Genomic DNA, 16,136 nt, shown 5'->3' with positions numbered 1-16,136 from the left:
ATGCCAGGTGGAATAGTTTTGTCATGGCTGGCTCTCCCAAGGATATCAGTAGTTCTGATGGAATGTTTTTTACTCCAGGGGCCTTGTTCCAACTTAGGACCTTCAGTGCTTCATTAAATTCTCGCAGCATGATATCTCCTATCTCATCTTCATTTCTGTCCTCTTCCCTTTCTATAATAGTGCCATTAAGTTCATTTCCGTTGTAAAGCCACTCTATACACTACTCTTGCCTTTCAGCTTTCCCGTCTTTGCTTAGTACTAGCTTTCCACCTGAGCTCTTGATATTCAGACAACTGCTTCTCTTTTCTCCTAAAGCCTTGTTAATTTTGCTGGAGGCAGTATCTTTCTTTACCATAGTTACACATGATTCTATATCCTTGCATTTGTTCTCTAGCCGTTCCTACTTAGCCAGTTTGCACTTACTATCAGTCTCATTTTTTTTTTAGGTTCCTGCATTCCCTTTCGCCTATTTCATTTGCTTTTTTTTTTAAATTTTCTCGTTTCATCACTTAAATTCAGTATCTTCTATGACATCCAGTGATTTTTACTAAGCCTTGTCTTTGGCCTGTCTCGTCCTCAGTCGCCTACTGTATTTCATCTCTTACAGGTACCCATATGTCTTCTACTGTATTCCTTTCCCCTGTTTCAGTGAATTGTTACCTAATGCTCTCTCTGAAACTATCAATAATCTCTGGTCCTTCAACTTATCCAGGTCTTATCTCTTTAAGTTCCTACCTTGTTGTTGTTCCTTCAGTTTTAATATTTTAGATATTTGTTAATAGTGTAGTGCCTGTGGTTCAATATGGAGTTTTACGGAAATGAGATACTTATGGCCGGGGAGGACTTTCTTATGTCTGTTGTTATCTATTTGTTTTTAATGATCATTGCTGTTAATGTGGGTACTTTCAGAAATTTAGTTTAAATATTGTAAAGAATGTAGAAAATTTTTCATCTACATTGTTTTCTGTGTACACTTCAGCCTGGCTTTGGTCTAATAATACCTGTGAAAAGTTTTGAATTTTGGGGTTTGAAAGATTTTTTCATAGGTTTGCAGTCTTGTGGACTTATACAATGCACCTTTCACTTTTATTACTTGGCAAATATAAGCATAGAGTTCAAGATCTTTTATATTCACAACACAGTGTTTGTGTTTACATTTGTAACAGCATGTTCAATTACTGATACTGAGGTTTATGTTGCACTGTTGACCAACTGACATGCCAAAACTGTGAAGAATATTTAAGCTGCTATTGATTTCATCCACGATGTTTGTGTTTGTATTTAAGTCTCCACTTAAGATTCTGTTGTTCTCGGCATTGAAACTTTGTTCAGAACCTCAGTTAATGCATAAAAAAAAGATCTGAGTGAGTGATACCCATGAAGAATGATCTTTTCTGTAGCCAGTATCTGTTAGTTTAAATTGCTATACAGCAGAGCATGGACATGGAGGTTTGGAAAACTAATTTATTTGGATAATCAAACTGCATATTTTTATTTACCAATTTACTAATAAAAACTACATATATTTATAATAACATTAATCTGGCACAGAGGCCAGGGACAGTGGTTATGTGTGTGAGTTGTGCTCGTGTGAAAGTGTATATGTTTTCTATTTCAGAATAGAGCCTTTTGGCCAAAGATTTATATGTATAGCAGTCTTTTCATTGTGTCTGTGTGCAGGTCAGCTTCTCTTTTACATTTTGAGTAGCAATCTGTCTTTTTCATCGTGACATACCGGTAGTTATTCCATCCTGAACTTTCCATTGTTTAACATATGCATTTTGCTTCTGCAGTACATATGTATAGTATTAACCCTTAAAAATCCCTTAATTTTGGTCTTTCTAAGCAAGCCTACCAACTTACGAGCTGAGAGTAGGGAAAACAGTTTAAAACTTAAACGAGACATTACGAATTTAAAACTTACTGTCGACTTGAATATTTATTACATAGACAGCTCAAATTGACAACAACAACAAAATAAAGTTTTTCATTGAACAGCAAAAAGAATCCATAGAGAGTCTTTTCCTTCATTTTTCAATTCTTGGAACTTCTCTGGATAAAGTGTGAATGCTTCTTCTTGAAGCAATAACCCTCAGTGCACAGGCAGCAAGCAGTCAGATACTTGTCATGTGTCTCCACCTGTGACCACTGGGTCAAAATTTGGCACTGTACACTGTCTGTATGATGGTATGATATAAATGCTGTCATTTGACAAGCCATAACGTGAGTGAACAATATGGCTATCAAGAAGATAGAACATGTGCTGTAGTGAAACAGTTTTACGTGAATGTTAGTAATTACAGTACTGCATTGCGAGAATATCACTGACTGAAATATCTGAGGAGAGGTCCAATGTCATTAAATGGTTTAAACAAGATGATAATGAAATCTGAAAACATGGGTGAGCTTTGTGTGGTGCCTGGAAAAGGAAGGCGTCCTGCTCCAGTGGAAGTTATTGACGAGGTCACTGTTGCTGTAACTGACCATGTAGCGTGTGCCCTGGGTGGGGCTAGTATCCATGCAATGTTATGAGAATTGTCCATCCCATAGTCAACAGTACAGAAAATCTTACAATCTATTTTACACTGCTATCCACACAAGATCCAGATGGCTCAGCATCCAAAATCTCACGACTCACAGCAACCTTCTGAATTTGCTCTTTGGTTTCTGGCACAGACTGAAGTTGATGACACATGGCCAGGCAATGTTCCAAGGAATACGCAGAACTGCCAAATTTGGAGTACTGTTAACCATGTGTTGTGCATGAAGAGCCATTGCACTTGCTGTATGTGACTGTATGATGTGAAGTCACAAGCACCTTTATTCTCGGTTTGTTGTTCTTTGAAGAGAATGTCGCCAGCGGGCCTGTCAGGTGTATTGTGATGTCTACACATTATCGAGATCTCATTGTACAGCATGCGATTGCTTCTACATAACAGCACAACTGTTTGGAAACTTTTGTTTTCATGCAAGATGGGGCAATAACTCATGTGGCTCTTCGAAAGATCTGCCTGATGCAACCTTTCATGAGTGTGTTACCTCCAGAGGTTTCCCAGATGCATAGCTTGCAAGGTCACCTGATATGAATCCATATGACTTTTGGCTCAGGATATGTACAACAATGCAATTACCATGGACACATTTGGTCTCTACCCGATCTGAAGGCCAGTATACAGAAACATGTTGTTCAGATTCCACCAGAAATGCTTGAGCAACTGTTGATCAGGTCATTTTATGGATGCAGCATCTCATCAATGACTCTGCCGCTCATATTGAACAAATTGTGTAAGCAGCGGTTAATAATGAAATCAGTGTTATGCACTTCTTTGAAGTTTTCTGTCCACATCCTATTCATAATGCATGCAAGTAGCTGGAGTTTTCCTAGACCTATCAAAGGCTTTTGATCGGGTTGATCATAAGGTACTTCTGTCAAAACTGGCCAGAGATGGCATAAGTGGAAAACTATTGCACCTCATCACATCATATTTAAAAAACAGAAGACAGTGTATCTCAATCTCACACAATAATGGAGAAACATTAAAAAGTTATACATCAAGGGTCAGGAATATTAAATTTGGTGTGCCTCAGGGATCGATAATTGGTTCCTTCCTTTTTGTATGTTACGTTAATGACTTCCCAAAGATAGTAAAAAATGATACCTTCATTACAATGTATACAGATGACACTTCAGGCCTTTGTTGGGGAAATGATATTCTTAATCTCAGCATAGAGGTAGAAAAAAATTATAGATATTGCAAAGGAAAAGTTTGAAAATGACAATCTAAAAGTCAACTTTGAAAAAACAAATATAATCCCCTTCAGTGTTGGTGACTTGCAAACTTGTATTGAGTCTCAAGATAGTAATATTTTAGGGAAAATCTGCAGTGAGTGTAAATTCCTAGGCATGTGCATAGATAGCAAACTACTATGGACTCAACAAATTGACAGTGTCTGTGCAAGGCTATCATCTAGCCTATATGTTTTAAGAAGAATAGCTTCATATGTCAATATTCAAACAATGCGGATGATGTATTTCGCTTTAATACATCCATTTCTAGCATATGGTCTTGCATTGTGGGGCAGGGCTTCCAAAACTCATGTAGAGCAAGTATTTAAACTACAGAAAAGAGCCTTGAGAATAGTAGGCAAAAAAGATGCTAGAACATCATGTAAGGGTTTGTTTACAGAATTTAAAACTCTGGCTACCTATTCTATGTATATGTTTGAAATAATGGTATTATCTGTAGAAGATAAGAAATATACATGTTGTAATGCATAAATTCATGATCACAATACTAGACAAGTATAAAATTACCATATGATACACAGAAGACTGAAGAAACTGCAAACAGCCCATATATTAATGGAGCAAAATACTTCAATGCACTTCCAAATGATCTGAAGGTAATAACTGAAGAGACATTCAAAAAACATCTAAAACCGTGGCTCATTGAGCAGTGGTTCTATAGCCTATTGTAGAAACTAAAATCTAAAGTATTATTATGTCAAATAGTTTGGACTACATTCTTAAGTTCCTGTTATTAAGTAAAATTAGATTGTATACTGTTATATTGTACTACCAATTGCTATGCAGGTAATTATATGTTTCATGCAAATGAATTACAGATTACCTCCACTGACTCTTCAAGGTTCCTGCCCCTTTACCACAAGGTGCCCTGCTTGTCACTATTGATGCCACCTCCCTGTACATTAACATTTCTAATGCCCAATGCCCTACCGCTATTGAACACTACCTTTCCTAATGCCCAATGGCTCTAAACCAACAACCTCCTTCCTAGTCGCCATGACCAACTATATCCTTACCCACAATTACTTCTCCTTTGAAGGCATTACCTACAAAGAAATCCGGGGTATAGCTATGGGCACCTGCATGGCACCATAATATACCAACCTATACATGGGCCATCTGGTGCAATCCATCCTAAAAACCCAGAATCCTAAACCCCTCACCTGGTTCAGATTCACTGATGACATCTTTGTTATCTGGATCGAAGATGAAGACACCCTATCCACATTCCTCCAGAACCTCAACAACTTCTCCTCTATTCGCTTCACCTCATCCTACTATACCCAACAAGCCACCTTCCTAGATGTTCACCTCCACCTCAAAGATGGCTACATCAGTACCTCCGTCCATATCCAACCTAATAACGACCTGCAATACCTCCACTTTGACAGTTGCCACCCATTCCATTCCAAGAAGTCCCTTCGAAACAGCCTAGCCACCCATGCTCATCGCATCTGCAGTGATGAGCAGTCCCTCTCGAAATATACTGAGGGTCTCACTGAAGCCTTCACTGACCCTAATTCTGGTACCGTGCGCCGCGGGATTTGAATCTGCGCCAGATGTCATGGACGTTGAACACCCATAGAGGTCTCTGCACCATCACGCCATAAGCTGTGGCGGCGCGCGCCTCCTGGCCCACTTTTAGTGTGAGGGCGCCACAGTGGAACACGTGGTCCCAGCGGACAATAGCGGCACCCCCGATAGCATACTTAAGTGCCTGCCTCGCACTCAGCCAGCAGTCTGACATCGCGTTGCATCTCAGGACATATTGTCTCAGACAGTGTATTGACTTCATGTTTCTATTCCAGTGGACGTGGTTGTCCTGTTTGGTTCGCTACTCTGTTGTCTGTTCTTGTCATGTCGTAAAGTCCTCCGTTGGTTGTGTCTGTCCTCTCCCGTTGTGTTGTTGTTCACAGGCTGCTCTGCGGGTCCTGCCACGTTTCTGTCACTATTACCCCGTGACCATTCCGGTCGCTGTTACAACATTTTGGGGACGAGGTAAATGGCGGTCATTGTTGGTAAGGACGCAAAGTTGGTCTCTCTGCTGGAGCAACAGCAGCAGCTCATGCAGCAGCAGCAGTTCCAGTTAGACATCTTACAAAAGTCGCTGCAGTTGCTAACTGACAAAATTGATGCCTGGGACGTGTTACCGCTACAGCTTCAGAGTCCTTGGGTGTCCAATGCTTTCCCACGTCCGCTGTTGTTTCCACCCTTTAATGACGCAAAAGAGGACTGGGAAACCTACTTTCCAAGTCACAGACGACTACTTGCAGCGATTGTTATTTTTGTCGTGGGCCTCTCCGGGCACGTTCTTTCTTCTCCACAAGTTGGCACTGTTGTCCGATCCTGTGGCTATCTCTTTCCAGGTGATCTGTCTTTTGTTGACAAACTATTATTCCCAACGCTACCATGTGGTCGCCTCTCCGCTGGAGTTCCACCAGTACCATAAATAGCCTGGTCAATCGTATCGTTCCTGGGTCACGGACTTGTAGGGTCTCAGCTGTTGATGCGATTTTACGTGCGCCGATCAGCAGTGTAAGGTTTCATATGCGGACTCCCTGATCTGGAATGTGGTGGTTCAGCTGGCTCCCGATTCTGAGGTCCGTACTGCGGCGTTGGAACTAGACAACCCCTCCTTGGAAGAGATTCTCTGCATTACCCACTCCTTTGAAATTGCTCAAGCGGCAAATGAGTATCTTATGGCGCGAGCGCAGGTGGTGGCGATCGCAGCGTCTCGACAGGTTTTGCCCTTGCGACGTCGACGTGGCCTGGCCGACAGAGGCCAGTGCCGTCGGGACTCTCCGTTGTGCGATGTTTCTATGGCATTGGCGCCTTCAGTTGCCCCTCGTCGCCGGTCGTGCGGCACACTTCCATCTTGCCCACAGTGTTTTACTGCCCATTCGTGGGCTGATTGTTCCCACTGCTGGAAAACGTGCACGCTGTGTCTCAAGGAGAGCCACATCTGATCAGTTTGTCGTAGTTGCTCGACTCGATCTAGTCCTGCCCCTCCTGGACCTCAAGATACTGTCCATGCTCTGCAATCGGTCATCCACTGGATAACCCATCAGTGTGGAAGCTTTTCCTCAAGCTCCGCATTTTCACAGGGGATGTCAGTTTTCAGGACGACATTGGGGCCACTGTCTCCCTGATTAATATGGCGACGTATATGTGGCTGGGCTCTCCTGTGTTGTCACCTTCCTCTCGCCGTCTGGTCGCCTACAGAGACGGTTCCTTCCCATTAGTGGGCAGTTCGTCGTCCAGGCGACGTACAAGCGGGTTCCATGGCTCCTTACCCTCTTTGTTGTCGACCATCCGTCGGCTTCGAATATTTTCGGCCTGGATGCGTTTCAACTTTTTGGCTTTTCAATTTCCGATGAAGTTAAGGTCGTTTCCACGGCTGTTCCCTTTCAGGACTTGGACGATCTGTGCTCCGCTGTTGCGTCATTGTTTGCACCGGATCTCGGATGTGCTTCCGGCTTTCAGGCACACATCACCCTACGGCCGGATGCACAGCCTCGCTTTTTCCGGGCCCGGCCCCTTCCGGTGGCCTTACAGCCAGCGGTCAAGCAGGAACTTGATCGGCTCCAGGCCGCTGGCATGCTGGAACCTGTAACTTACAGTGCATGGGCGACACCACTGGTGGTCATACGGAAACCCAAAGGGTCCCTTTGGCTGTGTGGGGACTTCGACGCTACAGTCAATGCTTAGTCCCTCACTGACACTTACCCTATTCCCCAGCAGGAAGACCTTTTTGCCAAGCTTGCCGGATTACAGTATTTTTCCAAGATCGACCTGGCTGAGGCATACCACCAGTTGCCCTTGGATGCCGAATCTCAGAACATCATGGTTATCAACACGCCTTTCGGATTGTATAAGTACAAGCGCCTTCCCTTTGCTGTCTCTTTGGCGCCGGCCATTTTCCAGCGATTCCTGGAGCAGCTTACACAGCCTATCCCTGCATGTGTGAATTATCTGGATGACATCTTAGTCACCGGGCGTTCCCGCCAGGAACATTTGCAAAACCTCAGCGCCTTATTTTACGCTCTGCAGTCTGCTGGTCTCCGCTGTCGGCTGGACAAGTGTTGTTTTTTTTCAACCGGAAGTGGAATACTTAGGCCACTGGCTTAGCAAGGATGGCATTTGCCCTTCGGGTCATAATGTCGTGGCCACTGAGGCCATTCCTCGTCCCATGGAAATATCTGAACTGTTGGTGTTTTTGGGAAAGTTTACTTATTACTTAAAGTTCTTGCCACAGGCTTCCTCCGTTGCTCAACCCCTCAATCACTTGCGTCACAAAGGGGTGCCTTTTGTTTGGACTCCTGCCTGGGACCAGGCTTTTCTCCGTTTAAAGGCGATGCTGAGGTCCGCCCCTTGCCTTACTCCCTTCTCTCCAGACTGCCCCTTGGTTGTGGCAGCTGATGCATTGGCATACGGCATTCGGGCTGTCCTCATGCACCGGGATGCCGATGGCTTCGAACAGCCCATCGTTTATGACTATAAGACATTAACCTCAGCACAACAGAACTACTCCCAGATTGAAAAGGAGGCTCTGGCCGTCCAAAAATTTCACACTTATCTCTTTGGGGCAAAGTTCACCCTCCTGACGGACCATAAACCCTTGGTTACACTTTTTGGGCCCCACACTCACTTTCTCAAGCAAACGGCTCGGTGTCTCCAGCGCTGGGCATTGTTTTTATGTAATTATGCTTACACCATCCGGTATAAGCCCACCGCCTAGCATACTAATGCGGATGCTTTGTCGCGTCTCCCAGCAGGCCCCGACCCTGCCTTGGACCAACAAGAGGTCCTCTGCTTTCACATTGATTCCGCCCACCGGGATGTGCTAGACAGTCTTCTTCTTATGGCTGCTGATGTTGCTGCGGCTACCCGCCGCGACCCTGCCTTGCAGCAGGTTCTCAACTATGTGGTCCACGGGTGGCCGTCCTATATTACTCATCGGATGCAGTCCGATTTCAGCCCCTGGCGCCACCTGTCCCACAGGCTCTCCATGGTCGATGATGTCATTTGTTGGCCTCGGAGTCAGATGCCCACCGGGTGGTCATCCCTCTGGAATTGCGGCTTTGGGTGCTCAGTTTGTTACACCACGGGCACTGGGGTATGTTCCATATGAAAATTTTGGCTCGCCAGTATTTGTATTGGCTCGGCATCGATGGCAATATTGAGCGCCTGGTCCGTGGGTGTACTGTCTGTGCGCATCACCAGGCAAGCCCCCCTCAGTCATTTGCCCCCTGGCCTGTGCCTCACCGGCCCTGGGATCGCATCCATATCAATTTTGCGGGCCCATTTTTTGGGTCTATGTGGTTACTCACCGTTGATACCTACTCCAAATACCCATATGTTGTCCGAATGGCATCCACCACCACGGAGGCTACACCCATGGCTCTGGTACAGGTTCTCGCCATTGAGGGCCTGCCCCACACGTTGGTCTCCAACAATGGTCCCCAGTTCACAGCATCCTCCTTCCACGACTTCTGTCAGGCCAACAGTATCAAACATATCCGTAGCCCCCTTTCCACCCTTCGTCCAAGGGCGCGGCGGAGAGGCTTGTCCGCACCTTTAAACACTAGTTGACTAGGGCGGTCGATGCCTTCCCAACCACGTCGATCCTCACCCTGGTTTTGAGCACCTATCGCACTACGCCCGGTGATGGACGCAGTCCGGCAGAGCTCCTTTGTGGGCGACAGCCGCGCAACCTGCTACATTCGCTGATGCTGTCCTCCCACCCCCACTCCTGGCCCTTGCAGCAGTATGCCCCTGGCACGGCCGTGTGGGCCCGCGAGTACAGGTGCAAGGCGTGTTGGACACACGCCATGGTCGTCATGGCCTATGGGCGGCATGTGACATCGGTGCAGACGTCAAAAGGGTTGGAGCGCCGCCATCATAATCAGCTCCGCCCTCATGCTGCCTTGGGATTCGCGCCACCGCCTCTTTCCCTATCTGCTTCGGGTGCGGACGTGGTCCTCAAGTCAAAACCCCAGCCCCCCATAATCGTCTCCCTGCGGGCCTGCCGCCAGCCCTCTCCACCTCCGGGTGGATCGGCAGCTCCATCCCCTGCCCTGGACTCTGGATTGGATGTCACGGATACCTTGGGCGACCCTTCTTCCCCGCGAATTGCAGCTGATATGCCCAGTTCCTCCTCCCACTGCCGCCCACCTCGGCACCATCCGTGGCATTTCCACCCCCACGCGCAAGTTTCAGGAGGGAGGTGTCTGGTACTACGCGCTGCGGAATTTGAATCCGCACCAGACGTCATGAACGTTGAACACCCATAGAGGTCTCTGCACCAACACGTCGTAAGCTGTGGTGACACACACCTCCTGGCCCGCTTTTAGTGTGAGGGCGCCACAGTGGAACACATGTTCCCAGCGGCCAATAGCGATGCCCCCGATAGCTTACTTAAGCGCCTGCCTCGCGCTCAGTGAGCAGTCTGACATTGCATTGCGTCTCAGGACATATCGTCTCAGACAGTGTATTGACTTCGTGTTTCTATTCCAGTGGATGTGATTGTCTTGTTTGGTTCGTTACTCTGTTGTCTGTTCTTGTTGTGTCATTAGGTCCTCCGTTGGTCGTGTCTGTCCTCTCCTGTTGTGTTGTTGTTTGCGGGCTGCTCTGCGGGTCCCATCACGTTTCCGTCACTATTACCCCACAACCGTTCCGGTCGCCGTTACAACACTAATTATCCTCCTAACCTTCTACAAAAACAAATCTCCTGTACCTTACCTTTCCATTCTCCCACCACTTCCCAAAGTCCCACAATCTGACCACAGAGGAGCATTCCCCTTGTAACTCAGTACCATCCAGGACTGGAGCAACTGAATTACATTCTCCACAAGATTTTGATTACTTCTAGTTGGGCTCCAAAATGAGGAATGTCCTGCCCACTATCCTTCCCACCCCTCCCACAGTGGTATTCCGCTGTCCACCGACCCTACACAATATACTCGTCCATCCTTACACAATCCCTGCTCTCAATGCCTTACCTTATGGCTTGTACCCCTATAATAGACTTAGATGCAAGACCTGTCCAATACATCCTCCCACCACCACCTACTCCAGTCTGGCACTAACTTCACCAATCCCATCAAAGGCAGGGCTACCTGTGAAACCAGTCATGTGGTCTACAAGCTAAGCTGCAACCACTGTGCTATATTCTATGTAGGCATGACAACCAACAAGCTGTCTGTCTGCGTGAATCACCACCGGCAAACTGTGGCCAAGAAACAAGTGGGTCACACAGTTGCTGAACATGCTGCCAAACACGATACACTTCATTTCAATGACTGCTTCACAGCCTGTGCCATATGGGTCTTTCCCACCAACACCAGCTTTTCTGCACGATATCCTTCATTTCAATGACCGCGTCACAGCCTGTGCCATATGGGTCTTTTCTACCAGCACCAGCTTTTCTGAATTGCACTGGTGGGAACTTTCCCTGCAGTGGATCTTGCATTCCCGTAACCCTCCTGGCCTCACCCTTTGTTAGTCACTGTCATCACCCACCCATCCCCTTCCCTGCTCCCATTCCAGCACTACAAAGCCATCATTCCAACACCACACCCAATCTTTTTATTTCTCTTCTTTTCTGCTACTTCCCCCCGCCCCCCTCCCTACCTCTCCCTTTCCCTCCGTCTAACCTGCAGCACTTCACTGTCCACCACCCCCACCATACTATCCCTCCCCCTCCCCCAGCCTCCTCCTTACCCCCACCCAGTTGCCACTCCCATCATGCATTGTTGCTGCTGCTCACAATGTGGTTTCAGTCGCCTGAGACTGTAGTCGTGTATGTGAGTTGTGTTTGTGTGTGTGTGTGATGTGTGTGTGTGTGTGTGTGTGTGTGTGTGTGTGTGTGTGTCTATTGTTGATGAAAGCCAATGGTCTAAAGCTGTAATTGTCAGTCTTTTTGTTGAGCCTATCTGTGACTCAGCATCTGAGCTATATGGTGAGTTGCTACTTTCCTCCTCAAGTAGTAATGTAAGTAGTTTGAAATTGGCTGCCTGTTCAAGTGTTTAATTTCCTTAGTAATATGACTATGTATTTTATATATAACATTATTTTTGCAGGTGGAAATATTATATCAACACCCCAAACAGAGACTCTTCAGCCTGATTCTTGGTATTATGTACTTGGCCTTCCTGTGTGGAGACATACCAAATCACCTCGTTCAATAATTCAGGTAGCCACTAAACATTAATATTCTTTCTGTAGACATTTTTGCTGTAGATCAAAAAGTCTTCTTATGTTTCATTCTTTAGAATTTCAGTTGTAATTAAATTTGCATATAGGAGCATACAGTGACTTTCCTGCTGCTGTTGTGCATTCCAAAAGGGTTCAAGAGGTGATGGCATTTAGTATTCTATGTAGGTGCTTTCCTTTGCTGTGTACTTTCAGAAACCTATACAAGTGAAAAGCTGTTAGTGCCTTTTTTTGGAGTTATTGTATATTTTCCTGTGGCAGATTTGCATTCTTCAGAATAGTATTGGTCTTCTTGGTCACATCTGTCATTAACTCTTTGTATGCTGGTCCTGCAGCAGCATGGAGATAATCTGATGATATCTACATCATGCTTCTCGATTGAAGAAACTTTAGCACTTTTCTTTCCATTCCACTCATGAATAGACCAAGGAAAACGTGAGGCACAGTCCATATCAGTTCAGGCAGACTAGGAAAAAATCTTACCATCATAGTCTTGGATATTATTGAATTTAGTATAATATATTAAAATGAAGGAACACATTTTTTTTTTTTTCCTCCAAAAAAATTTCTTCTCCGAAATACAACCCTGCACATACCATTTTGAAAATGCGAATTTTGGAAAAAGTTTTATCTCTGGAACAGTTCTAGATATTTTGATGTTTTTTATTTGAAAGATAATTTCTTTATGATTACAAAGAAATCCTCCATTTGGACTTATCTGTCAAAGTTCTTTTACTGTAACATTCTGAACTTTTTTGTAATTTATGAAATTTCTTCCTTTCTATTTTTTCCAAAAATGCCAACCCATAACATTTTGGTTTTTTTTGTTGTTGTTGATCAGTACCATATAGTTCACTTTTCAGTTGAACAGGTTTTATAAACAATTGAAATTTTTGCCTTACATAAAACCTGTTTTATTACCACATCATCACATAAGAGGCTCATAAAAATCAAAATCTAGCCTTATTTAGCATAATTTTAGTTTTTAAAGATGAGGAAGAGTCTCTCTCATTTTTCAAGCATTTTAAATGGTTCCAAAATGTATGTGAAAGGTCCAAAGACATAAAGTTTTCAATTTATAAAACTTAATTTAAAAACAATTTTGAGAGTGAGAGCTATACAAAATAAAAATACAGTAGTTACTTTCGTAGACTTCAAGAAGGCCTACGACTCAGTTGACAGACAAACACTATTCCAAATACTTTATGAATCATGGATAGATGAAAACACCAGAAGACTTGTTGAACAAACGCTCACAGATACAACATCAAGAATTAAATTTCAAGGCAAAATTTCTGAACCATTCAAAATCAAAACAGGAGTTCGACAAGGTGACGGACTGTCCCCAATTCTCTTTAACTTGGTTTTAGATAAAGTAGTAAAAACATGGGAAAACACATTAAAAAACAGAGGCACAAAGGGTATAAGCATGGGCCAAGGAAAGAACAAATTTGAAGTAAAATGTTTAGCCTTTGCGGATGATATGGCATTGATAACTGAAAACCGAACAGACGCAACAGTTATGCTTGATATGTCACACGAGATTGCTGAAAAGACTGGGCTAAAAATATCCTACGAAAAAACCGAGTATATAGAACACAAACATAATACAGAAAAGTTTATGAAAACAAAGTATGGAAAAATTAAAAGAGTTGATAGATTCAAATACCTGAGGGAGTGGATCCAAGCCAATGGACTGGATAACACAACAAATAAAGAAAGAATAAAAAAGATGGAATTTGCATATAAATTAACACAAAACTACTACAGTGAGAAATCAATATCCATACAAGCAAAGATTAAACATTATAATTCAGTTATTAGGACACAAGCAACATATGGATCAGAGTGCCTAACATTGAATAAGAAAGGCGAATTAAGAGAACTAAAAAAAAAGAGAGAGAAAAATATTAAGAAAAATTCTAGGTCCTGATAAAAACAAGGAAAACAGGTGGATTAAAAGGAGAAATGAAGACCTATACAAAAATACAGAAAAGATCACAGATACAATGAGGAAGAGACGGCTAAAATTTTATGGACATTTAAAAAGAATGGAAGAAACACGAATTACAAAGAAAATTTTTAATTACGTTAGTAAGCTGAAAAACACCGTAGGATGGATAGAAGCAGTAAAGAAAGACGCCAACAAAATAGGTGTTACAGAAGAAATAATACGTGACAGGAATAACTTTAGGCTACTTATAGAAAACGCAAACTATGAAGAAGATGCGCCAAAACCTCGACCCAAGAGAGTGTGGACAGATGAGCAGAGACGAGCAGTTGGCGAGAAAATGAAGAAGTACTGGGAGGAATGGAAGAAAAAGAAACACCATAAGTCTTAAGTTGTATGCGGTCCATAGCTGGCCAAATTCATAATTAAAAAAAAAAAAAAAAAACTTCTGTGCACTCTGTTTTATACTGAAATTAGCCAGTCAATGAACTGAAAGTGTGTTCCACTGATCACCATCTTCCTTTGATATAAAGTGATGCCTTCCTGTTGAACCAATAGGAACTGGAGCGCTTACAATCTTCAAAACATTATAAACGGGAAGTGAGCATTGATGGCATTGTTGATGTCCTTCAGCTGGAAACCTATATCCAGCAGCTGGTCCTTGTGTTAACATAAAGTTCACTACAGTTTCATTTAACTCATAACTGTTGTCAATAATCTCTGCAATCCACTAGTCACAGTCATACACACATGCCACAAACGTCTCCCTTCTCAGGTTGTTAATCTGAATATTATTCTTCTGTTTCTGAGGTGTTGGCCAAATGAACAAAATTTCTTCTTTCTTGCCCTTTAAAGTGCGTGCAGTATGAGTTCACCCATCAATTTGAGTCCAAAAATGTGTCTTCTGAATTCCTTTCACAGGAGTAGTCTGTTTGAACCATTCTTCTTTTTTCTGCTCACAGAATTCTTCAATTTCCTCTTTGGACAAAAGAGGATATGTAAGATTTCATGATTCTCATAAAATTCTCAGCATTCTCAATCACAGCTGTATTTGGTATGGAAAGATTATGTTTTGCAGCATGGTGCTTCAGCCTACACTATCACAAGGCCACTTCCCATGACCCGTAGCACTGTATACCCAATCAGTTGCCACAAGCGACTTACTCAATTCAAAGAGTTGGCACGGATTTTTAAAATGACTTGGAGCACCATCAGAAATAATGATGATCTTCTCCGTCCCTGTTTGCAGTTGAAGAATATTGCACATTGCTAGCAAAGCATGTGCTGAGTCATATCCAGTGTCATCACTTATAACCGCAACACTTGTAGTCTTGTTTTGAAAATACGTCACTCCTGTAAAAATTGAAACCTGGTCATTGCTCCAATGATACCCTTGTACTTCCTGTGGGAGAATTACAGACCAGTTCTCAGCAAAATCACAGTGAAGCATTAAACATAGTTCTTCAGCCTGTACACACCCTTTCACTTCTGCAATGTGTTGTTGCAATTTCTTCAGATGCTGGTGTGTTACTGCTTTCACTGACCATTTACCAAGTTCATCAACGAAACTGTCAAAGGCAACAGTTTTCTTAATTAGTGTACTTTCCTCCCATGTCTCCTATGTAATTTCTGCAAAGTTATCTGCTACGTCTTGCAGGCCAAGTGTATGTAAAGACAGTCCTCCCTTTCAAGGGCAGTCACCGTATTCTCGAAAAAAACAAGTCTCTCACTTTACGTCACAGACTACTAATGACTTCACTTGCCCAAATGAGGTGTCATATGCCATGTGCTCCAGTAAGTTCTTCAAAGTTACCACACAAAGCTCAAAATTTGTGCAGTACACACATAAACAGACATCTCTAGATGGGTGTGGAACTACCCACTTAGGTCGTAGTGCATAAAATTTTGATCTTCCAGTATGTGAAATTGTATATTTGCTCTTATAAATTGCAAACGTTTAATACTGTGAGTTATGTACTATTCACTTTCACAACTTTTTGACCTTCAAATGTTACAGTTGTAGTGTCTTTTTTGTCGGCACTCTGGCGAGAACAGGTCCCTTTATCTGTGGGAGTGACAAGTCGATAGTCGACAGGACACTGACACATTCTCTTTGCGAGTAAGGTTCTATGGAGGAAACAACCAGTGTTCGTTTCCCGCATT

General features: G+C 43.5%; 1 protein-coding gene across 1 annotated transcript in view; it reads left to right on the top strand.

The window, feature by feature from the left end:
- LOC126456290 (nuclear migration and anchoring protein unc-84-like) overlaps positions 1-16,136 on the top strand; it is a 227,512-nt gene that overhangs the window by 150,557 nt on the left and 60,819 nt on the right. Inside the window, exon 8 of the mRNA XM_050092041.1 lies at positions 11,890-12,002. Coding sequence (XP_049947998.1) covers positions 11,890-12,002 — 113 coding nt within the window. The remainder of the gene's footprint in view (positions 1-11,889; positions 12,003-16,136) is intronic.

The sequence above is a fragment of the Schistocerca serialis genome, chromosome 2, assembly GCF_023864345.2.
Source record: "Schistocerca serialis cubense isolate TAMUIC-IGC-003099 chromosome 2, iqSchSeri2.2, whole genome shotgun sequence".
In the NCBI taxonomy this organism is placed as follows: domain Eukaryota; kingdom Metazoa; phylum Arthropoda; class Insecta; order Orthoptera; family Acrididae; genus Schistocerca; species Schistocerca serialis.
The sequence above is the reverse complement of the archived record's forward strand: the minus strand, read 5'-3'. Positions and strand labels throughout refer to the sequence as shown.